The following is a 27,779-nucleotide window of genomic DNA, read 5'->3' as shown; positions in this document are numbered from 1 at the left end:
ACCACCGACACCACAATCGACAACATCATCGACAACGGCGACGCCAACTACGCTTGGAGGACAAAAAACCCTGCTGAACACCAGTCCCAATCTATTGCCGATCACCACCGCAACCGATACTTTCAACAACCTAAAGAATTTGGTGAAGATCGATAAGGGTTCATCGCCTGCATCGAATCACAGCGGCGGCGGAAATTATCGTGCTAATAAATCTGTTGGCAACAGCGGTAATCGATCCGTAGGATCTGTCGGAAGTGGCGCATCATCAGGAGTTGGTGCAGTTGGTTCAGTTGGTGGCCCAAGCGGACACTATTCCAGTGGCTATAATAAAAATTCCGTCAAAATTCGTCAACACGATTCTGAGCTAAGCCCAAGGCCTCGACGATCATACCAAAACGATTCGTCGTCGTCACGTTACTATAACAAAAATAGTGACATTTTGGGTGGTGCAAACGGTAACAACAACGGCTTGAACGGTGGTCAGTCGACGCTTGGCAACGGCAACGCTGATAGCAACTCTTATAACGGCGGTGGAGTCCATCGTGGTAGTCGGAATAGCTATCACAACAACTCCGATGGCGGCAGCAGCTATAATAATCGCAATATAAGCTCAAATTCGAGCGGCAGCAACTATCGCTCCCATCACAACAACAACGGCAGCTCACGCTACGAGACGGTCAATGGCAATGGCAACAGTAGCGGACAGCAGCAACGTCACTACGGCACCAACAACTCATCGACGTCTGGAGGGAGCCTCAATAACAGCAGCAACATCAACGGCAACGGCAATCCAAACAAATCAAGTTACGCATCTCAACGCACCGGAAATAATGATGGTCATAGCTTGAGTGGTCGCTATCGCGACGATTATACCAGCAGCAGGGACAGCAGAGACAACTATCGGGATAGCAGGGATAGCTACGCCGACGAATCGCCCGCTCATCAGCGATACAACAATAACAGTGGCGGCAGCGGCGGTGGCATTGGAGGCGGCAGTCTAGAACGCATCGGCGGGCATTCGGGAATTGGCAGCAATCGATATAATAATAATCGCAGCAACAACGATTCGCTGTCATCGTCTGGTAGCCGAAACTCTGATGAGCGTTACGAGCGTGGCCAAAGCCTGAGGCATAATAATAATAGTGGTATCAACAACAGCCAGTCGGCATCTTTGAATCACTCGTCAGCATCAGCAGGAGGAGGTCAGCAGAATCAATACCAGCAGCAGCAGCATCAGCAGCGACAGGAACAACAAGTTCCGGTTAAATCGGTAACGCCACCACCAGTGGCAACAGCAGCAGCAGCGGCACAGCAACCGATAACTGGACGCTGGATACCGCCATCGTTGCGTCCACAGCATGGACTCACGCAAAGCGAGAAGAATGATGCAGTGTTTCGACGTGTCCGTGGCATACTGAACAAATTGACACCGGAGAAATTCCAAGAGCTAAGCGATGAGCTGCTGAAACTTGATCTAAACTCTATTGTCATTTTGAATGGGGTCATTCTTTTAATATTCGATAAAGCCTTGGACGAGCCAAAGTACTCGTCTATGTATGCACAGCTGTGCAAGCGTCTCTCCGAGGAAGCGCCATCATTTGAAAAGGAACCAAACAATTCGTGCACATTTCTACGTCTTCTGATCGCCGTCTGTCGCGACAAGTTCAACAATCGTTTGAAGCGTGACGAGACCAACGATAATCGTCCGCCACCCGAGAATGAAGCCGACGAGGAGGAGCGTCGCCATTTGGCGAAACAGCGAATGCTGGGCAATGTCAAGTTTATCGGTGAGCTCAATAAATTGGATATGCTATCGAAGAATGTGTTGCATGCCTGCATTATGGAGCTATTGGATAAGAAAAAGAAACGTACGGCCAGTGCGCAGGAAATGTGCGAGGACATGGAATGCCTGGCTCAATTGCTCAAGACTTGCGGCAAGAATTTGGATTCAGAACAGGGCAAAGAGCTGATGAACCAGTACTTTGAGACGTTGGAACGTCGTTCAAAGTCTACTGAATATCCACCAAGGATACGCTTTATGCTAAAGGATGTTATCGAGCTCCGACAGAATCACTGGATACCCCGCAAAGTGGGCGGCAGCGCCGAAGGACCCGTCCCCATAAAGCAAATACGCTCGGACGATGACTCAATCATACGCACCCCATTTGCCAATCGCAATCGCGATATGCGCAACAATGATCGCGACGGCGATAGCTGGATGAATCGATTCCATCTCAATCTACAGACCGGCGGCTACAATGACATGTTCAGTGGCCTCAGTGTCACTGGCTCATCACCAATTGTCTCACCGTATGTGTACACTGTTCTTTATTCTCACACTATTTCTATAACTAGATTTCAATGTTGTTTATCCCATTAATTTCGTTTTTGTAGATTTGCCACGAGCAGCAACCGGGACCGGGATCGTGATCGCGACAATCGCCAGTACAACAATCGCGATCGTAATCGTGACCAGGGCGGCAACAGCGGTGGCAACGGCGGCGGCGGCGGTGGCAACTATAACAATCGCTATAACAAGCACAACAATCAGAATGGAGGCAACGGCAATGGTGGCGGCAATCGTGATGAATCTCGCGGTGGTAGCGGCGGTTCTCATAGGAACAACGATCGCAACAACGATGGACAGTATGGTGGCAATCAGTTGTTGTTGGGCAGCAAGGAGCTGGCACCGCGTTTCAAGCGCAATTTGATAACCACCAATCAAGATTCGGTCGAGAATTTGCAAATGCGTCCGGCAGCCAACTCATTACTATTCCGAGCAGCCTCACAAAATCAGAAATTCCCAGCCACACTGCCCATTTCGACACCGCCCAGCGGCAATTCATCATCGTCATCGCAGCAGCAGGCGTCGCAGCTATCCAATTCGCATTATCCGCTATTGGGCACACCCACATCACATCTGATGACCAATCCAGCACGCCCATCGTCCACTCCATCGGCCGAGTATGGCGTGGAGAATCGTGCTTTGCAGAACGCTCAACAGCAGTCAGAGAAGAGCCTCAAGGCGACATCGTCGTCGCCCAACATTGGTGCAACCGGACAAACGGCCGTAGAAAACAATGTGGAAAAGAAGGCGGCAGTTGTTGAGACCAAGGAGCAGCAGGGTAGCTCTAAGAATGGCTCCGTCGAGAGACCCTCAACACCATCAAGCTCTGGAGCACTGACTACCACAGGTACTGGCTCAAGCAAGCAGCAAAAGAAGGACAAGGGACCCAGCAAGGAAGAGTTGACCAAGAAAGCTACAGTCTATTTTAAGGAGAAATTCTACTATGATGAACAAACCGAAGAAGTGTTGCCCGTTGAAGGCGAGACAACCGAACCAATTGACGGCGAGGCTGCAGATCAGTTTACACAATTGGTTGATGGCTTCCTCGAATTGAAGTTGCCAGAGAAATCGTTAAAGGATGTGTGCCTCAATTTGTTGATGGATGTGCTGGACCGTGTGAACGATGTTTACTTGGAGCGCATCGTGCGTTTCCTGCAGACATTGCGCAAACAGTCCAATATCAAGCCTAATGTCATTGTTGAGATCTTCAAGCAGCTGGTGAACAAAATGAATGAACGAGAGGCGCTCAATCCACGTATCACAGCCCTAGTGGCGTCTGTGTTGGCGAAAACAGTTTGTGAGCCGGCACTGATCAAGCTAAGTGACATTTCCAATTATACCGACAATGGACAACATTATCCATTGTTCCTTTTGGTGCTTCAGCAGCTCCACAAAACAATTGGCAAGGATGCATTGGAAGAGAAGTTCCGTGCTAGCAAAATTGATTTGATGAACAGCTTGCAGGAGGTGGACCGCAACAAGGAGCGGTTGGCTGAAATACTTGAGGATCGACAGCTTTCGTTCCTTTATCCATTGCTCAAAGTACAGGCCGAGATGTTGAAGCAGCTGCAAAGCGATCCCAATCCAACAAATTTCTACAAATGGATAAAGGCTAATGTCGACAACAAATACTACAAGGACCCGGGTTTCATACAAGCCCTAATGACCGTTGTGGTCAAGTACATCACCAAGGAGACGACTCTGGCCAGCAACTTGGATCCAAAGGAACACCCCGAAAAGTCGATCACACAAAAGGAACAGGCCATGCTCGAAACCTACAGCCAAATGCTGCAGACTTTCCTCAGTCAAAACGAATTGCAATTGATGGCACTTTATGCCCTGCAACTCTTCTGCTATAATGAAAGTTTCCCCAAAGGTAAGTACAACCTAAGATTGAGGTTCAACAAATGTGTTCTAATAATCTTAATTTTTTTTATAGGCATGCTCTGCCGTTGGTTTAAATATTTGTACGATTCCGAAATTATCGAGGAGGAGGCATTCGTTTTATGGAAGGAGGAGATTTCTGACAAATATCCAGGCAAAGGGTCAGCATTATTCCAAGTGAATGCCTGGTTGACTTGGCTACAGGAAGCCGAATCTGAAGACGACGAGGATTAAATACCCCAAATGCATAACCACTATATATGTATATCACTTCTATATTTATTCGCAAACCAGCAAAAAAAGTAAAAAACATAAAAAATACTAAAAAAAAAAAAAAAATTCAAAACAAAAATAAGCTTATAAAAGAACAAAAAAAACAACACATTACTACATTACAACAGATGAAAGTTGAAATCGCGGTTGCAAAATGTTAGTCAAATTATAGTAGAAAAAGCTACAAGTTAATCCAAATTATTTGATATTCATTCAAGTTCAAGCAACTAATAATTAATCACCAATAAATAAAACTGCAATAGACGCAAACGTAATCAACAATATGATATTTAACTCAACTAAATATGAAAAATGAAAACCTTCCTAAAGAGAAGTCAGGCGATTGAAAGAAACAAATTAGTAAAAATGAAAAGAGAGTGTAACAAACACACAATTCAATTATGTACGATTTATATAATATACTTGTATATTAATTAGTGAATTTCATTTCAAGTTATTGAACCGGAACTGATCGAAATGTTCTCATTTTTTATGAATTTCTTTTATTTTTTTGCTACTCGCACAGCCCTCAATTCATTCATATGTATTTATTAAGTAGTTCAAATCAAAGTGACAACAACGCATCATATATACAACATATATTTAACAAATGAAATGAAAATAACAGATAACCATTAAAAGGCTCACAATTCCGAGCTAGCATCGAATTCGTAACTCGAAAATTAAACTAAAAACGCCAACATCAAATTATAGCCTTAATAAAATGAAAACAACACTGCGAACGGCGAAATTTTCGTGTTTTCTTTCAACTAATCGATCTCTGCGAAATTCATTTTGAAATCGCATTTATTTTGCCGGTAAAACTTATTTCGTTTTACAACACTGACCGCTGTTGATTGTGTTGTGTAGCCCTGTTCACAATTTTTCAACTTGTCAACACTGCTCGTAAGCAGAAAGTGCAGTTTCATTCTATAAATTTGTTTAAACCAATTGTTTACATTTTAAAACCATTTCAAAAATGGAAAGTTGTGCTGTCTTGAAGCCACAACAAACGGCAGGCAATGTTGCAGTCAAAGGTCAAACGACAGCTGCGCTGGAACCCTTTACATCACACGTGGCCCAGCTGGACAAGGGCTTGGTGCAGTGCACGTTGCGTGTCCTCAAGATGAACGGCAGCACTATGCTCTTCCTGCATGCCAAGGACTCAAACCGTCTGGACGAGCTGGCCGTTGCAATGCCAGCACGTCCGCCCAGCAAGGATACAATTGGCACCACGTTTATGGGCGAGTCGGGACAAAGTGATTCCCTGGTCATGGCCACAAAACTGAGTGCTCGGTATGGACGTCAGTTCTATGTGAGCATGAACATTCGACTGGATAATCTGACGAGACCAGTATTTGAAAAAGAGCTTGTCACATATATGAAAGACAATCTCCAGCACTTTGTATGAGTAAAAGACTTCGGCTGCAGTGCAGCATAGTATGTACATATTCATATTTAAGCATTTATGATTAAAGCAAACTAAGGCGCTTAGTACAAAATGTATTTTTACTTACATCAATATATCCAATACTTGTATTTATTTATGGCTCCAACACACCACCGTGTGGGTCACTCGCTCGTCTGTTTATTTTTGGTGCATCACGACCCCACGGACAACACGGCGGCTCCAACTGCAGTTGCTCCCAGCGTCAACTCTGCAGTTCGAGGACAGTTCGAAATGCAACACACAAGCACAAACGTGCGCAAATTTCAATTCGTTGTCCCCAAAAGTCGTAATACCCTCTAGCTAACCAATTCGAGTAAGTTTCAAGCATTATCAGTAGTGCTGTGTCATAGAAAATATCGCTGTGATTGAGGTCACTCCACGCAGGTGTGTGTGTCCCTCAAGCTCGGTCAAAACGCACACGTGTGTGGTCTGCACTCTCCTCCGCGCTTTATCGCTCTGGATGTCAATGTCGGAGTGGCCTTGAGACTTTATTTTACCCTCACCCTCCCACACACCTTCGCAACTCGCGTAAGCCGTAAAAATGTTGCGTTTACGTTTTGATTGATAACTCTGCTGCGCGTGTGTAAATCTTTTATTTTCAATTGCAATTATAAACGTGGATTGCATCACTTGGCTTACATGCCAGAGATTACTCATTGGATGTTGAAGCCTGAGGATAAACGTTGAGTGTTCATAAAGTGCTGAATCTGCAAAAATGTTATCTAATAATATCATAGAACTTTTTGTACTTAACGCAAAGTCATCATACGCGATTAGTTTCTCAAAAAATCAATTTGAAATTATCATATTTTATCGAATATGGGAAAATTTTCAAAGGTGACTTTAATTGGTTGGGCTTCTTTCTCAATTTTTGAAATTCATTTTGCAGAATTGTTAATTGCAGGTAAAATTTACAGATTCCTTAAGTAGTTGAGTATTTGAAATAGTCTTCGAACAATAATAATGTTTGCTCTATCCAATATCACAAAACATGTTGGGATTCAGGTTATATTCTTAACAGAATTGTTGATTTTGTAACGATTTATTTCAAGGTAAATTTATTTAAGTAAAATTTTAATTATATTCTATTTTTATCAATTACCTGGATTGGTTAAGCTCGTTATGTTTTCGAATTCTTTAACAGATGTGAAGTCCTTATGTCTGCTTCATAAATTTTCCACAACATTTTTTCATTTATTATAAAATCCTCTACTCATTTGTACGCTGTTGGGGTTCCATTTCAATGACTTCCAGTACTTTATCAAATTTTATAATTTTCACAACGATTATCTGTTTTAATCAGCAGAATTTGATAAGCTCATAAGTCTACTAAAGAACTGACAAGATTTTTCCCGGGTTTTGTTGAGATTTTACAATAAAATTTCGATCAAATCTCTGCTTATGAAAAGTGTAATTTTCTTTGTAGTAAAAAGGAAGTATTTTATTTAGCAAGTATTCAGAAAAGTTGCCATGGAATTTTTTGGGTTACAATTTATAGCAAAAATGCTTAATAAATTTGTTTTGTGTGGTCTAATAATAGTGCGTCTAGACGAGATATTGTCAGCAGTATCAGCCAAACATAATAAAAGCAACAAATAACGGCAAGAGTAACCTGTATAAATACCTGTGTTGCTACTGACGAAAGGGGTCTCGGCACTCACACATAGAAAGGCACGCAAAAGTCTGAAATGATATTTGATTTCTTTTATTTTTACCAACTCATTGGCCATATCATATGTCTGCCGATATTTTTATTTTTTTTTTTCGGCAGCGATAAGACTTTTTTTTTCCATTTTTTGTGGACAATCCCGTCGGAAATCGATGTCGGTTTACATGCCCGACTTGCATGCAATACCACTTTAGCAATTGGCGAAGTTGCGATTGTGATGCGTTGTAGCATGGGGTAGACGGAGTATATAGTATATAGTACATACTTTTGGACTTTGCACGTCTGTTGTTGTCGACCACCACCGACCGAGAACAGTCGCGAGTCGCAAGGCGTGCAATAGATTGGAATATCAACATAGCAATTAGCCATTGGAAGTTGTCGCATTCTGAGCAGAAAACAAAGTTCGCTTTTGGGTCCTATCAGCAGCAGGCAGACTCCCAGTGGGTTCCACAGTCTCGACAAGATAGCAAATATTGAAAAAAGAAGAACAGAGCTAAAGAAAACAAGAGTCCATCCCCCAAGATTTGCTACAACATAATCTGAGTGCATCTTCGTAAGCTGAGCTTTCTGATAAGCCCGAACTCATTGCCGAATGTGAAACTGAATCTGAATCTGAATCCGAATCGAAATCCCATTTCCATTTCGAAAGCGAATTGAGAGCGCGCGACAGTCGCAATGTTGGTCGGTTTTTTCTTTTTTTTTTTTGTTGGCTTATCGCTCCTCCAGCTGGCACCTTTGCCAGTCAGCGATCAGAAAGCCAGCCAGACCGGCAGCCAAGCAGTTAGACCCCAATGTTATCAGCGTCGAGTATGTTGTTAATTTGATAGAAATATTGAACATCATTATATGACAGTTCGCAATAGACGCGAATCCGGTTCGATCCGGTTATTCTGTATTATCCGTATCTAGACCCAGTCTCGAAGCATTTATGGCGCATTTGCTGGGGATTGTGTTTTCTGTCCACATATATACTACTCAAATACATATATATTGTTTTTTTTTTATTTATTATTTCATTTTCGTATTTACTACGGAAAAATTAATAAAAATTGTTTGCAACGATCAGCACGCGTTCACCTCTAAGAGGTTTCTGGCGCTGTCGCTAATCTCAGACAATGATTAGTCGCTCAGTCAGAGGATTGGGGATTGCACGGGGTTTGGGGATGGCTGGCTGTGCAGAGAACTCGGATGCCTGCGGATGGATCTGCTGAGTTTTGTGGTCTATAGAAACCAAAGGCTCTGCCGCCGCCTCTGTTGCGGTTCCTTATCAATCGCAGCTCGCGCCATACAAAGTTCAATTCGTGTTTTTTGCCAGGGGAACCAGTAAATCTGGATTTATTTATTTGTTGTTCGACATGTGAGGGAATGTCGCGCATGCCGAGCACCAAATTGGGGTCATGGCAATCGCAATTGAGAGCAGCGAGTCCTTTAACTGAATTCAGCACGACTGAGCAACTGATACGGATTTTTAAAGCGTAAAGAGGGGATTTCCCGATGGCATTTGTTCAGGAAAATTTTTGTAAAATAAGATTTAATCCTTGCATTGAACGCTCTCTGCATAAAAGAAACACTCTATTTATATTATATGAAATGTTTATGTTGTGAAACTGTACTTTAAGATTGTTAAAAGTGATTTCATTGCTGGCTTTTGTTCTTGGAATTTTAGCAAATATTTACCAAATTATTTCAAAGGGAATTTATTTAATTGAATGTTTAAATTCTTTATTATGAGATAACAGTGTTTATCTTAAACCGATAAATCTGAAATTTATTGCTGTAGAAATTTTGAGGAATATGTAAATGAATATGTTTTAAATTTATTTTAATAATATATAAAATTCTGCAATTAATGTAAAACGCTTTTTTGTATACATTTGTTAGATCATCTCGCTGGTTAAAGTCGGTTTTCTAAATTCTAAAAGCTCGATTATACAATATAATTTGAATTAAAGACTGTACTTTTAGTTTGGGAGTGAGAATGATGTCACTGATAATTTTGGGTATGGAAATCTAGACAACAAATTCAAAATTTGGATTGAGTCACAAACAAAACAAAATATGTATTGTGTATGCATTTTAATTTCATTGTGTGTGTGAGAGACGTTTAATTGCTAGTCTGAGTTCTCTTAGAAATCAGATATTTGGAATACGAGAACATTCGCGACAACGAATCGCAACTCTATCTCTGCTATGCTATAATTATAGACAATGCCTCAGGTGTACTTTGTGATTTGGCATGATAGTCCAGAGGGCGATTCCCCAAGTCGTTCGTTATCTGTGCGTTAATCTAAAAATAAATCATGATTTTTGATCTCTTCACAAAATCGTTGCGCACTATAATTATTGAAGGGCTGCACCTGCAATCCAGCGATCAAGAATTGCTCATGTGATTGACTCGGGGCGCTTCGGTCTTATCATGATCATCGGTCATATCGTTGGATGTGTTGATGTCATTCTATTTCCGAATACAATTATTTATGTAATGCAAGTGCCCCAGAGAGCGACAGGGAGAGGGAGAGAGAGTGTGAGACCCCCACTGCATTCGACTGGGGCAATGTGAATCACTTCCTATCGACGCACACAGCTGATAAGATAGAGATACCGCCGCCTTCTGTTCTTGCCCGTTGTTTTTTGGCCTTCGCTCAAAAGTAAACACAGACGCTAAAAGAAACGGTTCGACTTGACCAAGTGATAAGCTGGCGATGTTGGGGTCCTAAAAAAACGTCAACGTCATCGTCATCATCGCCATCGCCAGCGGCGGAGCATTGTCGCAAAAGTTGTTCGTCGCAAAGATACGGAAGACATGTGGCAGCATTGTTGACTTGCTATGCCGGAGCACGGCACGATAGCAGCCAGCTTTATCACGCAGACAGAGAGGCAGGCGGGAGAGCGGGAGCAGGAGCAGGAGAGGGAGCGAAATACACGCACACGTAACACGGTCACAGCTGGAGGGGGAATTCACGTTGCCCTGCTCTGCTCCCACTCAGCCCTGCGTTCTCTTGCCAGGTTTGCGGGTACGAAGTGCACCCGACTACCCGACTAGCGATAGCGATTGGACCCCCCCGCACAAAAGTTAGCTCGGCAGCTCGACTGCGCGACTCGATTGTCGAGTGCTTGAGTGCTTGCTCGACTGCGGCTCCGACAGCGGCTGCTGATCATTGGCCGCACTCATGCAAACTTACGGCTAGACCGATTTTCCACTTGTGCGTTTTTGCTGATAAGCACCCGCTGCTCCCCACTCCCCACCCTCCCCTCTTAGCGTTCGCCTTACACCCTCGCCGCAGTCAAACGCTATTACACTCACGTACTGAGTGTGTGCTCTGGTTGTCATTACATCAGCCCGCTCTCCTTGCCGCCCCCTTCTCTGCCGTTCACACTCTTACGATTTCATTGTTAACTTTTTTTGGTGTACTCTTTTTTGTTGGGCTGTGTCGGTACGCACACGCAACTAACTTGGTCTAATGGCGCGGTACGTTCGGATGTCCGACGTCGCAGCGCGCTTTGCTCCCCCCTGAGGCCTGTCTGCGTGCACAGCCTTCGTCCGCTGATAAGGCGCAACGGCGCAGTCTCTTCTCTCTCTCTCTCTCTCTATTGGTCTCGTTATCGCGAATCAAGTTTCAATATTACACGAATGTCTGCAGGCGAGCAGCTCATTCGTTTGCCAATCGCAAAAGCGTACACTTCGCTTACCAAACTTAACAAACCAAAACCACAACCTCAACCACAAGACACACCACACACACACTATGGATATATTAGTACAAAAACCCATCTTCTGCCCAAGCAGCAGCAGCGAATTCTACGAGCCGCCGCCAACGGGCTACTTTACGCCGTACAACACGCCGCCGTATATAACGCAGGCAATCACAACTACCGGACCAGCTGGCAGCTGGCTGGGCGAACAGATGCAGTACCTGAGATTCCCAACACCGCCCATCACACCACCACGTCCAGTTGTGCTGCCCCTGGCCGGCGAGTCCTCCTCCAGCTACAGTCCTTCGCGCTCCTCGGTCATCATGAAGTGCAGCAAGAGTGCCAGCTTCGTTTCCGTTTCCGGTTCCATTTCCGGTTCCATTTCCGGTTCTGGTTCACACTCCCCCACAGAGTCCTGCAGCGAGCAGAGCAGCGGAAGCGAGTGCGATTTTATCTGCAATTGGCACGATTGCGGAAGGTGAGTGTCACAATCTCAATCACAGTTACTGTTCGAGTCACATTCACATTCACATTTACATTCACATTCACCATCACAGCCAACATTTTGTTATCAATAGCTTTACTCATGCTTGGGTTCTTTTTTGTTTTCACTTGCAGAGTTTTCGAATCTTTGGAGGCGCTCGCTCAACACGTCACCTTACGTCATGCGGTTGCCTCGCTGTTGGATGGTCTCTACTACTGCCGCTGGGGCGGCTGTCAGCGCAGCGAGCGTGGCTTCAATGCCCGCTACAAGATGTTAGTCCATGTGCGCACCCACACCAAGGAGAAACCGCATCGTTGCCATCTCTGTGACAAGTCCTTCTCTCGGGCCGAGAATCTTAAGATTCACATTCGCTCGCATTCGGGCGAGAAGCCGTACAAATGCCACTTTGAGGGCTGTCAGAAGGCTTACTCGAATTCTTCGGACCGCTTCAAGCACACACGCACTCACTCCATGGAGAAGCCGTATATGTGCAAGGTGCCCGGCTGCCAGAAACGCTACACGGATCCTTCGTCCTTGCGCAAGCATGTGAAAACATTTAAGCATAGCATTCAACTGATTGCCAGCCAAACTGCCACCTGCATGCTCGAAGCCAACGATCACTCGCCATCCTACACCTGCCTGCCTCTGAATGCGCCCGTCGCTGCTCCATTGTCTGCTGCCTGCGTGGATTCTTCGCCCAGTTCACACTGCTATTTGGATTTGACGGACAGCGATAATGTGGCCAGCGATTATTCGCTGCGCGCCAAGCACCACAATCAGTACACATCCTCGGACTATTGGCTCCACCCGAGGGAGTCCAGCTATCGTTATCTGCATGGCGAGGACTTTGCCATGGAAATGGATCTGGACTCGCCAACGCCGCTTGATCTGCGCATCCATAGGAGTTAAATTGCACCGCACATATACGCTGCTGTCGTGGCGATCCTCTCTAGTCAACATGCTAACAATAGCTCTTGTCAATAATGTTAGGTAATCGTTTAGTTTTCAATAAAGACTGTCTTATATAATTCACATTATATCACATTGTTTGAATTCAATTGGAAGGCAATATAAATAAAATTAAGTTATTAAATTCTATTTTATTACTTTATTTACGTAAAATTGTCGTTATAGCTTTTTATACTTGTAGTAGTCTTAAAAATGGTTTTGTGACATTCTTATCTGTATTTTTAATTCGCTCTTAAATTCAAATCTTGGCGCCTATACCTTGATATCAGTGTTGCAAAAGTCTTAGGAAAGCCATGGAAATCGATTAGCGATAACTTGATGGCTACCTACTGATTTTACTTAATGTTGTGTTGTTGAATTGTCACGATAATTGCTAGTGATAAACTATTGTTTAAATTAATAACAGTTGTACAAAGTTAGAATTGTTACGTCGCTAATAAGAAGAGCAAAAAATTATTTCAGCATTGTCGTTACTCCGCAAGCGTGGACTAGAACCCGCGTTCGAATAATTTCGAATTTCGATGTCGATCTACGACTGAACTGCATACTTTTCGACACAACACAAAATAATGTGACATGTAAACAAAAATGTAGCATACTTTCGGGCACACGTTAAATACATACTTTGTACATTCGCTTCCCTAATGAACCATATCGAGAGTCGTGTATTTGCAAATGACGTTTTTATTTGAACAATAAGTCATGAATATTAAACACATTGTAAGGTTAATATTTGCAGCACCCGATTATAAACCATGCATGAAATGCGAATATCCCTTTATTGCACTACGTGATAATTGAAGTTCAATAGCAGTATTCGATTTGCATATGAGGCTTTGTTGTGCATTCATTCAACTGGCTTTAAATTAAAAGCAAAAGTTCTTTGCGTCACCGAGCTGGTGCAGCACCTTATGCGGGTGTGCAGCAAAGTTAACTTCATTAAATAAAAGGCGAATATGTTACAAGGTAATTCGCGCACGCGTGCTCATCCACCCGCAGGTAAATAATTGAAGCGGTATTTGTTTGCCGGTTTCACTGTCGATAAGCAACTGATTACCAGCGATTCCCGCACACTTGTATTGCCCATTAAGGTGTTTTTGAAACGACAAGAACCGAGCTAAATACAAATTACTCATGCGTTTTCCACGAATGGAATAAGTGAGTTTCATACTTATATATTTTCTCTGGCGACTAGCGAAGACGCGTCGACACTTGATGCTGAACCCGACTGCTGATTGGGTTTCAGTCTCGAACACAAACAGTACGCGACAACACGAGCAATTTCCTAGTTTGAAATGCAATTTAAATTTAAGTTGCTACTGATTTCTCTTTGCCTGCTGTGTACTCAAGTGCTAGGCCAAGATGTTAGACCCGAATTTCCAGAGGATTTTCCAACGACCACAATAGAAGCAGACACGGAGTTGCCAACCACAACGGGGTCGAGCGTAGAGCTGCCTTCAGAACCTGCAACAACCTCAACTGAATATTTGACGACTACAACTAAAGTTATGACAACAATCCCAACACCTACAACTGAACCTATAACAACAACCACAACTGAAGCTGCTGAGGAACCTGTCCCAACCACAACAGAGTTACCTGAAATATCTTCGACGCCGCCCGTTATCCCCTCTTGGCCCCCTGGTGGTCCTTATTTCTATCCAACCCACGCTCCAGCCACAAGGCCACCTCATTTCACACCCACTTATCATTGGCTATGGGATCTGTACGAGAGTGAGGAGGTGCCCCGCTGCTATCTGAGAGAGCAAACAGAGCAGAGCAGAGTTCGCTGGGGTTGTGGTTGTAAGTAGCACACAGAGACTTCTATATGCAGATTTGACACTAATTGCATGTTTTTCATAAACATTTGTATTTCCCAGATTCAAGATCATTACACATAATCAGCTGTTATCGCTGTTGTTATTACGGCAACAGCAGATTCGCAGGTTGCACCAAATTGCACAGTGGAGTCTGTCATGCTCAGAGTTCAGCCTGGCAGATTTGACATTAAAATGGGTATTTCCCATTCATAAAAAACGACAAAATTTTGATGAGTTTTACGATGAGAATGCTGTGCTTAGGCTTATCAATATAAAATGCGTTTTGAGCTTTATAATGTGTACATATAAATATCATGATCATCTATTTCATTTCAGAAGAGAGAATTTAAATAAATATATTAAATGGTTGTAGTTCTCACCGAGGGATTCTGTAGAAATATATTTAAATTTTTATACACGTGCCTGCAGAATATGTATTTATCAGGCGTAAGGAGTCATCTTCGACCTTACAAAATATATATATTATATTTCCGTCTGTGTCTGTTTCTTCGTAAGAACACTTAGATCTCAGAGACTATAAAAGTATAAGCTTTTAGTTGATTTGGTTGACAATATTGAATATTTCGTTTTCTATGGTAAATTTTGAATGCAATCGTATATTGATTTACCAGAAACAGCCTTCTTCAATATTTAATATTTTAAAATAACTCGGTACTATTTTGTTTTTATTAAAAATGGGTGATCGCTGGAGATGTCGTGGTCTATATTTTATAATTTAGCAAACTCTGAATTCAAGAATTAAATATGAGCTAACTACTTATCTGACTATATTTATAAACTCAGTTGTTTAGTAAAAAGAAGAAAAAGTGAAAGCTTCATATATTTGGTTGATTGTAACTTTCAACTGGTTTATTTCACTTAAACAAATCTGACAACCACATTAATAATCTCAATCTAAGTTGTATACGTTGCCCAGATTGAGGAAGCAATCCTTCAGATGCTGCTGGCACTCGCAGAAATCGGGGAACGGCGGAGCCAACACCTCATACATGATGCGCAGCAAATCGACAAACTTGTTCAGGGACTTGGAGTAATCGCCAGTATCGTAGAGTCTCTTAGCCGTGCGAGTCATCATTTCCGTATCCTGCATGACCTTGAGACCCTTCAGGATGTTGGTCATCTCGCCACAGGTGACACACTTGATCATAAAGTCATTACAGGTGGGCGGCACCTCAATGATAGCGGCACAATTGTTGGGCGCCTCGCAACGGAAGCGTATAATGTCCCTGGGCAACTGGTCGAAGAGCGGCCAGTTCTCTAGACAGGCATCGCAATTGCATTCGAACCAGTAGAGATCCTTCAGCCTGGCCTGTCGATCATCCCGCTTGTCCTGCGTGTAAATGGGACCGTAGTTCTCATTGATGGGCAACCCTGCCTCGATGGGTCGCACACTGTTGATGTGAATGGTGGTGCCTCGGAAGTATCTGACCACACCCGGATCGCAGGAGTGATTAAAGAGCGCAAGCGTTGGATAAATGGCACCACCGATGAAGATGGACTTCTCCCGCCTCTCGGCGCTGAACTTGTGCAGCTCGGCCACCTCGTGAGTGTTGAACTGTATAAACTGCAGACTGCGCAGCACCAGCGAACTGATCACTTTCACCTGCTCTGGCTGGGGATCGTTGCCAAAGTAGCCAGCGGACTGCAGGCAGCGGGTTAGGAAGCGCGCCATGAGAACATACTGGAAGAAATTCGATGGCGGACGCTCCTTCTGATGCCGCTCCAAATGCGCCACACGACGGAAGTCGTCCTTGGGAAGACTAAGTGGAACACGCGACATTAGATATAGATTGCATTTGTAAACTAGACTCACCTTAAAAGCTGCTCCAGTGAGAGTTCATCGTCCAGCGTTGGCTTCAGTTGCAGAAAGTAGTCCAGTGGCTTGCTGGCAATGATGCGGAGTGCCATGTGGTTGTTGATCGAGGCACCCGATCGCCAAAGAACCGGCAATATGCCACACTCGTACTTGTGGTACTTGGATGCTGCACGCTGCTGACACTGTTCCGAGCAGTAGACGACATCCGAGCAGCCAGGACAAGCCACGGGCACCACAGTCCTAGAAACGAATGACAGATAATGGGGGATGTACATAGAAGTATTTTCCAATCAGTTAGTTCTCGGAAACTTATATATTCTCCCTTCTATCTTACAAGCTCTACTCTTAGTAAATTTATCTTCGGCTTATTTTAAAACGTTTATCTTAACATGCTGCTGAGCAACTTGCTGTTAATAACATACCAAAACATAGCTAAATTAAATTCAGCTTAGACATATAGTATGTATATTAGCTTTCATTTTCGTAATCATCAACTAATTTGTAATTCTCTTGCTAAAGATTCTAGTAAAAAGTTAGCTATTATTAAGTTGAGAACATGTATTTGCTCTCTTAAGTTAACGTCTGCTAATTTACACTCAGTTTATATTCACAAGTATGTTTTATTTTCTTAATCCTTGGCCAATTTATAAACTTTATTTTGTACCTAAACACCTAGCTGTTATCAATAAGTCAAGCTTCTCTTAAGTGAATGTATATTAATATGTAAATATAAATAAGTATATTTTATATTAATAATCCTCGGCTTATTTGAAGACTTGTCATCTAATCTAATAAGGTACTAAACAACTCTCTCTCTCTCTCTTAAGTTAAAGCAGCTAAATTATAACAGCGTAAGTATCTTTCATTTAATAAATCTTCCTCTGACAATTTAAAGCCTTCTTTATTTTAAATACGCTGCTGTTATTAACATAGGAAAAGTGCTCCCATTTTAACATAGAAAGATTTATCTGCTGTTAATTAGTACGCTATTAACACATGCTGTTAGCACGTTATTAACACTGTTAATTAGCATAATGTTAATTTAACATAACTTACCGCATAAAGCAATACTCGCAGTGGGTTTGGGCGAACTTCTCGAGGAGGACTGCGACGTAGGGACGCTCGACGAGCAGCTCCTGGCCCACCTGGACATCAGCAGAGGCGCGGGCAAAGCGACCTTCTTGAGTATTTTGATCGATGCGCACCAGCTCACTGACATACTCCTTCTCATCCGGCAAGGTTTGTGCCTGATCGAGATCTGTGCTGACATTGGCAGCCTTTAGCTTTAGCTGTTTCGCTGCTTGTTTCGCGGTGCGTGGATCAGCATCCAGTAATTTGATCATAGTCATGGCATCCAAGTGCAGTTTGGAGCGTCTGTCTGCAGGCAGCGTGGAGTCATCCATGGCTGTAATGCATTTCCTGCCATTCAAAATCGCAGTCAATATGTATATTTGTAAATATCAAACAATGGCACCTACTTGAAGGCGCTAATAGTGTGCGGATAATCCTTTATGGCCATGTAGCAGCGAGCCTGCCGCTCGTAGAGTTTGTAGAGCAGATCCTTGGGATAGCCAAGATCGAGTGCACGTCGAATGTCCACCAGGCACTCGGTGTGCTTTTGCATGTGGTACAAGGTGGCCGAGCGATTGGCCAAAGCAATAGCACGCTCCAGAACTATAGATAAACTCTTATTAATGATCATCAGTGATCCTCGGTTTGTGGACAGTTACTCACCCTTGTCACTGGGCAACGAGACGTAGCTTCTGCTGTAGAGCAGCATCGCCTCCAGCCACTTCTTCTGCTTGAAAGCGTTGGTGGCACGTTCCTTCAACTCGGCAGCAATTGTGGCACTCTTTCCATTGAACTCACGTTGCACCTGCAGTCCCGCATCTCCCGCCCGCACCCAGCTCAGCTGATCCACATACGCCACGCGCTCGTCGTCGTTGCCACATCCGGATAATTTTGCAATATCCGACTCGCAGCTGGCAGCTCCAACTTCGCGCAGCTTTAGATAGTACTCGGCAAAGAAGCCTTTCTGCTGGCTAAGTGGCAGTTTCATGGCGACAACTCAATTCAAATTTCCTTTTATTGATGAAATTCAGATATACTAGATATCAAATTATGCAAGTGTTGAACGCAAATTGAGTTCTTTCGTCTATGAATACTGCAGGCGCACTGAACGAATTCTCGGATATATAGTTAAAGGCAACGTGTGGTATCCAGACAACTTTCGGCTCTTTTATTTTTAGATCGGAAAAGCGTGCTATTCGGAGCAGCAGAGAAAGCCAGCGATAGATATAGCGAGATCAGGAGAGCAAACATTGAATTGCTGCATTTGTTTACAAACAAAATATTAGAAATACGCTCGCTCTCTCTCTCTCTCTCTCTCTGTCGTTCTTCTCATTAGATACTTTCATTCAGCAGAGTTCTCTAGCATTTCCCGACATCATGTCAATTTGTACAGTTGTTCACATGCCTCAGAGAACATGAGAACACCTTTAACTTAATTATAAATTACGCTATATATAGCTGCCAAATGAAAGTCAATAATGCGGGTAGCCTCTCCCTCTAAATGATGCCAGTTATTCGGCGCGCTTGGCCCATTCGCCTCTTTAGCTCAGTGGCAGAGCACTGGTCTTGTAAACCAGGGGTCGTGAGTTCAATCCTCACAGGAGGCAGATCGTACTGCGTCTCCCATGAGATTTTTTTGCTTTTTTTTTAGTTTTTAAATATTATTTGCATGAGAACAGAACAGTATTTTCGAAACATTTTATTAATTTGCTTGTAGTTTTCTGACAATTATATGGAAATACTTAGAAAGCTTGCTACATACTAGAACCCTTTGAACTACTTCATGCAATGCCTTTGTATTCCATAGTCTTTGGTATTAGCGAGATCATTAGCACCTCTGTATATTATTAAAAATGTTATTTTTCAATAGGAAATGAGTCATAGAGAGAGTTCAAAGAATTTGACCGATCATATAAAAAACTAGCAAAGCAAGCAAGCTTCTAAAGCAATTAAAAATGTATTTACAATTCCACATATGTATGTTGTACACATTCATAGCTTTATCAACAATTTCTAATCAACTGTAAATAAAATAGAAAATAGTGCGCAATTATAAGAACTCATGATTGCCATAAGCAACATTAGAATGTCTTTAAATCTTTCGAATTCTATTAATTTAATAAGATTTAGGTATTTTTCATATATTAAAAAAATAAAATAAAACTTCAAAAAAATTAAAAAATAAAAAAAAGTATTTTCAAATTTGATTGCCTCCTGTGAGGATTGAACTCACGACCCCTGGTTTACAAGACCAGTGCTCTGCCACTGAGCTAAAGAGGCCTGAGCAACGCGCTGCGCTAAAATCGCTGAATACGTCTGCGCGCTGAGCGACAACTTTTCACCAGCAGACGAAATTTCACTGGTTCGGGGGCAGTTTGAGCAGTTGGCAACGCGTCGTAATGAGCGCTGCTCAATTTAGGGCGTAAGCCAATATAAATATGTGTTAATGCTATCTGCAATTAATTCCTGATGTTATCTAGCATCAGCACTTGCGTTGCAAATGGAACGAGCAGCTGCCAGGTTTGGTTGAAAGGTTGTCACTGCGGCTACCTAAATTTGTTTTCGTCTGAGCGATGAAGAAAGGTTCCAAATGTCTACGTATTTACTCCACAGACTTTTGAAGAGGCAATTTGTTATGGTAAATTGTAAGCAAAAGACTCAACAGCTCCGGCTGAGTAGCGCTATCTGTGGCGTGGGAAGTCAAGAAGTTGCTTGCAGCAGCCACAATGGGTTGCGACTCATTTGTGTCATTGGAGCTGCAAGTTGTGTGTGAGTGTCTTTCAAATTTTGTAGATTGCACTGATAATACTACAAGAGCGAAGTTCCGCCTTAATGCTTACTTCTGGCAAAACACTCGTAAGTTGGTTTCCATTTCTTTTTCTTTTAGAAATTGCCAGAGATTTATTTGCTATGCACAACATTTGAGATAACGCGGCAAAAAGAGAGAAAACGAATATTACGATTAAATAGATTTAGGTAGCTATTAATATAACTTCTCATGAAATTTATGCAGATTCCGAATCGACAGCCATAAAAACTACACGACTGTACCCTCAACTTTAGGTGAATATCAAATGTAGGTACATTTATTGGAGTATTTCATGTTGGGTATTATTGTACATTATGCTCATATCGGATTACCTCAGCGACAGCCCTTTCGAAGTCCTATTGAAGTTATGCAAATTTGCATGTCGCATAAAAGGTGAAATGCGTAAATTACAGTGTCAACATTACACCGCCCACTTTCCCTTTTTCTTTCCCTTCTTCTTCTTTTCCCGGGGTGGCGGTGTACCGCTGTGAAAATGCATTATGCACAATGGGACGCGAAACCGAAACGCAACCCGAGGAGAGTCGGAGCATTCGCCTCAAGCAGGCTAAACGCTTTCTAGTCTGGATTTGAGGGCAGGGCAGTATGGTAATTTCGTAAGCTGTTGAATCCGTTGGCATTGACTTTGCCAATGTAACCCTTTATTCGCAGCAGTGTTGGAAAACTCTGTGTGTTGTGGGGTGGCTGTCAGACTGGACAACATGTCAGAGGCAACAGCGACAACAACAACAACAACAACAACGTCAGTCATCATCAATCAAAGGCGGGCTGGTTGACTGCAGCTTGTAAGCGGCAAATAAACGATGCTTACAACAAACAAATCCGACAGCTGCCACTTGCACAGTACAGTAGAGTGCAGTGGCACTCAAAGGATGCGCACCCCGCACCCCGCACCCTCTCTCACTCTCTTACTCTCTGTCTGTCTGCTACTCGTAATCAGAGTGTTACAACTGTCATTGAACATTAACATTATCAATAAAGTTGCGTCTCTTGCCTGTCAATGGGCATGGGCCGATCTCTTTATGAGCTGTCATTCAGGCGCAAAATATTTATCACTCTCAGCTCGGTTGCAGTTGCAAGTTGCAACATCATTGTTGCAACCCCTAATTGTAGTGCATTGTCAGCAGCCACAGCCACAGTCGCAGCAGCATGAGAAGGAGGAGGAGAAGGAATGTCAGGGAATGCATTTCAAATCGCAGTGAACTTTGGGCAATGCCATTTCTCTGACCCTGTGCTCGGACTCTTGTTTATCAGCATATGCAAATTCATGCGGAATAAATGAGTAGCTACCCAACGATAAAGCGAATATAACCATCAATTTGAGTCGTCTCTTAATTACAGTTTATTTCGCATTTCTATACGATTTTGATTCTCGATTGTGCAAAAAATTGCATTAAACTTCCGTTGCAATTGAAATGAAAAAGCAACTCGCTTGTTTTTTGTTGTTATTGTGCAATATGCAACGAACTTCCGGCATTCTGTTTGTTGCGCCTGTTGCTATTCAAAGTGCACTCCATTGTTGTTGTTTCTGTTGCCGTTGCAAGCTAGCGATTCATGTTAACTTGAAGCGCACTCACACGAACACGAGCAACTCACTCACTCACGAACAATGACCAAAATGGCAGACAAAGAGCCAGGCAGACAAAGCAATTGAAGCCATTAACTAAGTCAACGAATTTTTTTGCTATAAGCCCAGTTAGCTGCCACAACTTGCTTCCTGCCGCGCCGTGACGGAACCAACTTGCAACACATGCCAAAAATAAAAAGCGTAATTGAAACATATTTCATCATTTGGCCACAAATTGTAAATTGCCATATTTTATTGTCGTATTTTTGTGGGTGGCTGCAGCTCTTGGCTCTTGACATTTAAGCCATAAACAATTTATAACAATTTGCATTGCTATTGTCCCACTGCCGACTGTTGACTGTCGACGCTCGACTGAGAAACTAATCCCGCGAGTTACGAAAAATCCAAAATCCAAAATGACTCTTGGCCATTTTCGGGCTTATGGCTCGTGTGCATATTTGTATCATGTTGCTGTTGTCATCTCTGAAAATGTCTTTTTAAGCGGCCACAAAATAAAAACCAGTTTCGTTGCTCAAACTTTTCCCACTCCTCTCAACTCCACTCCGCAATGCAAATTTAATTGCGCTTCTTAATTAATTTTAAACGAGCGATTAAATAAATTTTAGCTCAAGTTTAGCAGATCGTTGACAACTCTTTTCCTAAGCCAATTGATTTCAATCGTTTCACTGACATTGAAAAAGGCCCAAATCCAACACAATCGCTGATATGACGATTAATTGCATATCATAAAACGATCGAGAAAAAACTCATTCGTATTTCATTTTATTAGTTCAGCCCTGAGAGTTGGAAACCGGCTTTTCAAATCAATTATGTATAAGCAGACTAACTAGCAAATCAATCAGCTATTGATTTAGATTTACTCCACTGAATGCTGATACATTTTTATTGCACTTCAGCAATAAATCTGCCAATTTCTGAACATAATCGATAATCCATCCAACAATACACAACTACATATGTTAGTAGGCAAAAGAAGCATCTTTATTATATATTCGAAATTTCAAATTCGATGTATTTTTATTTGGTTATAACGAATTATTCATTTTGAAAGTGATGGCATATAATGTGTATATCTTACTTTACTTTTTAAAAATCTAATCAACATTTGTTCAATAGCAAAGTTTTATAATATTTCTTTACTTTTAAAAGTAATTCGATTCTTTCGCTTACAAATTTACAATTGTATTTCTTTTAAGCTATTATAAGCTTATTTTTTTAGAAAATTTGTATACAAATTTATTCAAATTTGGATTCATTTATAATTCCATTTAAAAGCAATATATTACATTACATTTTAATTTAATAAATTATATTTAAATTTTAAAATATATATAATATGTGAATGGAGTTTTATTACCATTATAATTATTATTATTGTACTCTGTAATTTAAATCAAATTAGGTTTTCCTGGTAATGAAATTTTATTGTATTGTTGCCTCTGGGAATCTATAATTTCTAATCATTTAATTGTAGAGTCCTGACTGTAGTTGCTCTGAGAACGCCACATGCGTTCTGTTCTGTTAAGATTAGAGTTTAAAAGGCAACGCAACGGGAGGCGGGGAAAACATTAATAGAATGAAAAGCCCAGACAAATGCATTAATTGAATTTTCATTAAAGTAAATACTTATGGAACACATGGAATACTCGTTGGCAATCGAAGGCAGTTCAAATTAATTAAGTGCTCCGAAATCAAATCAGAAACGAAAATAAAGAGTGAAAAGCAAGGTAAAAAAACTGCATGTTTACAAAAGCCAACAACAATGGAAAGTGCTCTCGACTGCCTCGGCTGGCATTGTGCGGACACTCAAGTGGAAAACAAAAGCTAATGCCAGACGGGCGAGTTTTCCTCGCACACTCGCGAGGGGGTTGAACGACACAGTAACAGCAACAACAACAGCAACAACAACAACAACAAGAGCAACAGCAATTACAACTGTGTTTCGAGTGCTGGCGTCGGCGTCAGCAGCGACAGCTGCAAATGGAAAATTGAAAATGCGAGTGTGGCGCGTGCGCAGGATACCGACAGGACAGCAGAACTTTGTTGTGCGCATCTCTGCGATTTAATATCCACAATAATACAGTTACAACCTGAGCTCGAGATTGATGAGCAGCCGGATCAGGAATCCGGATCTCTGCAGTTACAACTGCTGCATCCAATGACAGCACGTGACGAATTGCCGAATGACAGACACGTCCTTTTTTTATGCAAAGGATAATGACGAAATACTACGCTGCCTGTCAGCACGCATTAAGCCTCATTTTTTTTTTGTGTTTTTTGTATTCTTCTTTTTTTGTCGAGATTCGGGCGCAGGCAATTTTACACTAAATCAGCCAATTTCTCACCCAATTCCTCAGCAATTCCCCTATTGTTCCACGCATCGTTCAATTCGTTGGCATTTTCGGGGTCGATTGTCAAAAAAATAAGCTGCTAAATGCAGCCAATAAAGATTTTTATGTGATTCGAAATCGTTTTGCGGTTTTATTTTAATGCGATTTCACAATAACTGCATCATGCGATTTTTAAATCCAAACTCAACTCGAAGTTTGTGGCGTTCGTAATCCCATCAAATCTGTACTTCATTGAAAGTATTTTATTCTCCCAAAAATAATGGTTACTTTATATTTATATTTACTTATACACAGAAAGAAAAATCGTGCTAAAATCTAGAATAAAATCTTCCATCAAGATTGTTTATATGTCAAAAATGCACCGAGAAGATTTATTCGTAAATTAAGATCGAAAATCTATAACAAATCTAGATTGCCCAGTCTTGAAATTGAAGCATATAATCTTGTTTCAAAAATGAAAACATTTTAAACAATCTGTTTGTTGTTTAAAATAAAACTACAAAAAAATAGCTTTTTCTCTATGTAGTAATTTGAAATGTATAAAATATACATTGATTTATTTAATTTGTATATTGAGCCTAACAGGCAGAAGGAGTTATCTCCAAGTATAGTCGTCGGTATATTTTAGTATTTTTTGGATAACGAGTATACCACAGTCGATCACGCTCGATTTTAGCTTTTTTACATGTAATGTTATGTTATGTTAGGAGGTTTCAGGTTCTTTAAAAAACAAGTAAGAAAGTTACAGTCGAGTGTACTCGACTGTGAGATACCTGCTACCCATTTTGAATAAAAGCAATATATCACAAATATACCAAATATACTACAAAATACTAAAAATATACCAAATGGTATATGTGGTATATCGATATAGTACCGCATTCAAAATATACCATAGACGGCACAATATACCAGATTGTCAGCCAAAGTAACTAAGACCCCTAGTAAGTAGGCGTTTTTGCCCATACAAAAGTATTTCTTTAACAACTTCCACAATTTTTATCTGATCGCAACCAAATTTTCAGGAATCATAAATAATAGTAATTATACTATATACCAAAATTCGTAACTCTAGTTTTAAAATTACGCTTGTTATTCGATTTTAATGATTTGCGAGGGCGTGGCAAAAATTTGAAACAAACTTGATCTGCGTGCAAACATAACAAATGCTGTCGAAAAAAAATTATAGCTCTATCCCTTATAGTCTTTGAGATCCAGTGTTTCATACAGACGGACAGACGGACAGACACACAGACGGACAGACGGACATGGCTAGATCTTCTCGGCTGTTGACGCTGATCAAGAATATATATACTTTATAGGGTCGGAGATGCCTCCTTCTACCTGTTACATACATTTCCTGCCGGCACAAAGTTATAATACCCTTCTACCCTATGGGTAGCGGGTATAAATATACATAATGTAAATTTATATATATATATGTATGTATTCTTCATATTTATAGTAATTTTAACTATATATATATAATATTGAGAAATAAAGGCAAATTGAATTAAATGCATCAATTTTAAAGATAAAATACTATTTAACTTCTCCATTTTATGTCAGTTGAATTATCGATCGCATGGGAATTTCGCTTGCTTTTGCAATATGAAAGAGCAACCCAGTCAAATGTTTCCTAGTTTTCAGCAATATTTGTTTATTTGAATACATTCGTTGCTGATTATAGACTTTAAGAAACCCTCGTTGTGCCTTGTGCCTCATTCGTTGCAACCTTTTGCCTGAACATATGTGTCAGCATTGAGGGCAAAACCTTATGCTCGTTGGGTTTGATAAAAGCGTGTGTTGCTTGCTTGTTGTTAGCGCCTTGAAGGTGTCCAACAGCTGTTAAATTTCCAATAACTCTAACGGCGCACAGCACGCGCCAGTTGTTTGTCTCGGCTAATTGCAATTACCTTTTAGTTTGGCCCAGGGGCAAGGTAAGGCAAAAGGGGCCAGAGTTTCAGATCCTGCTGTGTGCCTTGTGAATATGCTGTTGCCACAATGTGTGCGTCACATGTGAGCATCAGCAGCAGCAGCGATCGATTGATTTTTGGGATTTTGCCAAGTCACAGGATGAACTGAAACAGAGTCTGAGGCTAAGGCTGAGATGGGTCAGTGAAGCGCGCAGATCGTTGATCCATTTATCACGCACTGTTGCCTCGAAACTGAAATCGAATTGATCTACACTCACACACACTCGCCAACACGCACACACGCACAACCACAAGTGCAAACTGTGGTAATCAAAATGATGATGTGAAAATATTTGTTCATTGGGCATGTCGTTTTCATTTCGAGTCCAACTAATGAATCCATCTCCAACTCTATCCAGTCAGCTCCGTCTCTGTCTCCATTTCAGACTTCAGCCATTTCAGGTTTCACTTACAACAGGTGAGCCTGAATTTCTTCTCTTTTTGGCCCTAATTGTCATGGGCCACTGAAGCGCACAGCCCGCGGCAGAAGTCGACATCCACATCCACATCGACATCGACATCGTGTTCGGGTTGAGCTCAGCTCAGTTCAGATGTGCCATCAGCATGATCATAATGATGATGATTATTAAGATAATAACAATAAGTATGAATGTGTGTAATTTTTAAAAATTAATATCCGGTCTTCACTGACGCTGACCTTGTCGTGTCCCAACTCATTTCATATCTGACGCTCTCGATGAACATCAAAACAGTTATCAGCCGCAAGAAATGGGCAGCACCAAAGCAGCGACAGCAGCAGGCAGGCGACAACTGTGTCAACATGTGTTCTTAGCGCTTAGATACAAGACACAAGATACAGATACAGATACAGACAGATACCGAAACAGAACTGAGTGAGAACGAAGCTTGCACTTTGCAGACGAGCACAGCTTGAGTTCGTTGCTTAAATTCGCTACTTTCGCGCCATTAAATCATCCGCCTCTTTAGCTCAGTGGCAGAGCACTGGTCTTGTAAACCAGGGGTCGTGAGTTCAATCCTCACAGGAGGCAATTCCTACGAAGTTTTTAGGTTTTCTTTTTTGAGAGCTAATTAAATTTAAATTGTGCTTAAGACAACGCGAAATTTAGTTTCTTTTGAGACTCAAAGAAAAGCCGATCTCTCTTTCTCTGCAACAATCAATCATAATCAATTTATGTAAACTGAGAAGGTAAAGAAGATTTTGAATACGATATATTTGTTTGCCTAATGAATTGATATGCCCAATTCATGCTGATTAAAATCTCAAAGTATGTATGTATATACCTAGCAACTAGATACAGTAAACGCTTGCTAAAGTGAATATATTTCAATTGATTGATTAAGTTTTGCTCAATTTAATTCCTTCCCTTAAACATTAAAGCTCCTCGATTGTAGCTTAATTTTAAGATTCGAAAAGCTTTCAAATTTCAAGTTACCTCTTTGTAGCTAGTTAGAGAGTTTTATTAGGTTAAGTCGCATGTGTGTGTGCTCTAAATAAAATAAGTATGAAGCGTTCTCTGGGCCAATGAAGCTGCAGTTGTTACTTTTCCTGTTGCACTTT

General features: G+C 41.6%; 5 protein-coding genes and 3 non-coding genes across 8 annotated transcripts; 6 read left to right on the top strand and 2 right to left on the bottom strand.

Annotated features, from left to right (window-relative positions):
* The first annotated feature begins 1,552 nt into the window (after positions 1–1,552).
* On the top strand, positions 1,553–4,645 carry LOC132794342 (eukaryotic translation initiation factor 4 gamma 2). Its single transcript, XM_060804732.1, has 3 exons — positions 1,553–2,310; positions 2,395–4,223; positions 4,287–4,645. Exons 1-3 carry the CDS (start codon positions 1,553–1,555, stop codon positions 4,463–4,465), a joined length of 2,766 nt encoding a protein of 921 aa, XP_060660715.1. The 3' UTR covers positions 4,466–4,645.
* A 138-nt stretch (positions 4,646–4,783) lies between these two features.
* On the top strand, positions 4,784–6,030 carry LOC132794343 (uncharacterized). The gene has a single exon (XM_060804733.1). The coding sequence runs from the start codon at positions 5,484–5,486 to the stop codon at positions 5,913–5,915; it is 432 nt and encodes a 143-aa protein (XP_060660716.1). The 5' UTR covers positions 4,784–5,483; the 3' UTR covers positions 5,916–6,030.
* A 5,237-nt stretch (positions 6,031–11,267) lies between these two features.
* On the top strand, positions 11,268–12,828 carry LOC132792095 (zinc finger protein GLIS2 homolog). The gene is made up of 2 exons (XM_060801323.1): positions 11,268–11,794; positions 11,935–12,828. The coding sequence occupies exons 1-2, from the start codon at positions 11,370–11,372 to the stop codon at positions 12,707–12,709; spliced, it is 1,200 nt and encodes a 399-aa protein (XP_060657306.1). The 5' UTR covers positions 11,268–11,369; the 3' UTR covers positions 12,710–12,828.
* Positions 12,829–13,999: 1,171 nt separating this feature from the next.
* LOC132791022 (uncharacterized) lies at positions 14,000–15,081 on the top strand. The gene is made up of 2 exons (XM_060799795.1): positions 14,000–14,572; positions 14,650–15,081. The coding sequence occupies exons 1-2, from the start codon at positions 14,065–14,067 to the stop codon at positions 14,772–14,774; spliced, it is 633 nt and encodes a 210-aa protein (XP_060655778.1). The 5' UTR covers positions 14,000–14,064; the 3' UTR covers positions 14,775–15,081.
* A 347-nt stretch (positions 15,082–15,428) lies between these two features.
* Positions 15,429–19,166, bottom strand: LOC132791020 (SET and MYND domain-containing protein 4). The gene is made up of 5 exons (XM_060799794.1): positions 18,161–19,166; positions 17,905–18,100; positions 17,483–17,845; positions 16,424–16,666; positions 15,429–16,370 (listed from the first exon to the last, which is right to left on the bottom strand). The coding sequence occupies exons 1-5, from the start codon at positions 18,483–18,485 to the stop codon at positions 15,500–15,502; spliced, it is 1,998 nt and encodes a 665-aa protein (XP_060655777.1). The 5' UTR covers positions 18,486–19,166; the 3' UTR covers positions 15,429–15,499.
* Trnat-ugu (transfer RNA threonine (anticodon UGU)) lies at positions 19,033–19,104 on the top strand. Its single transcript has one exon. It is a non-coding gene; the product is annotated as a tRNA-Thr (tRNA).
* A 539-nt stretch (positions 19,167–19,705) lies between the features above and the next one.
* Trnat-ugu (transfer RNA threonine (anticodon UGU)) lies at positions 19,706–19,777 on the bottom strand. The gene has a single exon. It is a non-coding gene; the product is annotated as a tRNA-Thr (tRNA).
* A 7,400-nt stretch (positions 19,778–27,177) lies between these two features.
* On the top strand, positions 27,178–27,249 carry Trnat-ugu (transfer RNA threonine (anticodon UGU)). Its single transcript has one exon. It is a non-coding gene; the product is annotated as a tRNA-Thr (tRNA).
* Positions 27,250–27,779: the final 530 nt, after the last annotated feature.

This window comes from Drosophila nasuta, chromosome 3, assembly GCF_023558535.2.
Source record: "Drosophila nasuta strain 15112-1781.00 chromosome 3, ASM2355853v1, whole genome shotgun sequence".
In the NCBI taxonomy this organism is placed as follows: domain Eukaryota; kingdom Metazoa; phylum Arthropoda; class Insecta; order Diptera; family Drosophilidae; genus Drosophila; species Drosophila nasuta.
Note: the sequence above shows the minus strand (reverse complement) of the source record. Positions and strands in the feature narration are given on the sequence as shown.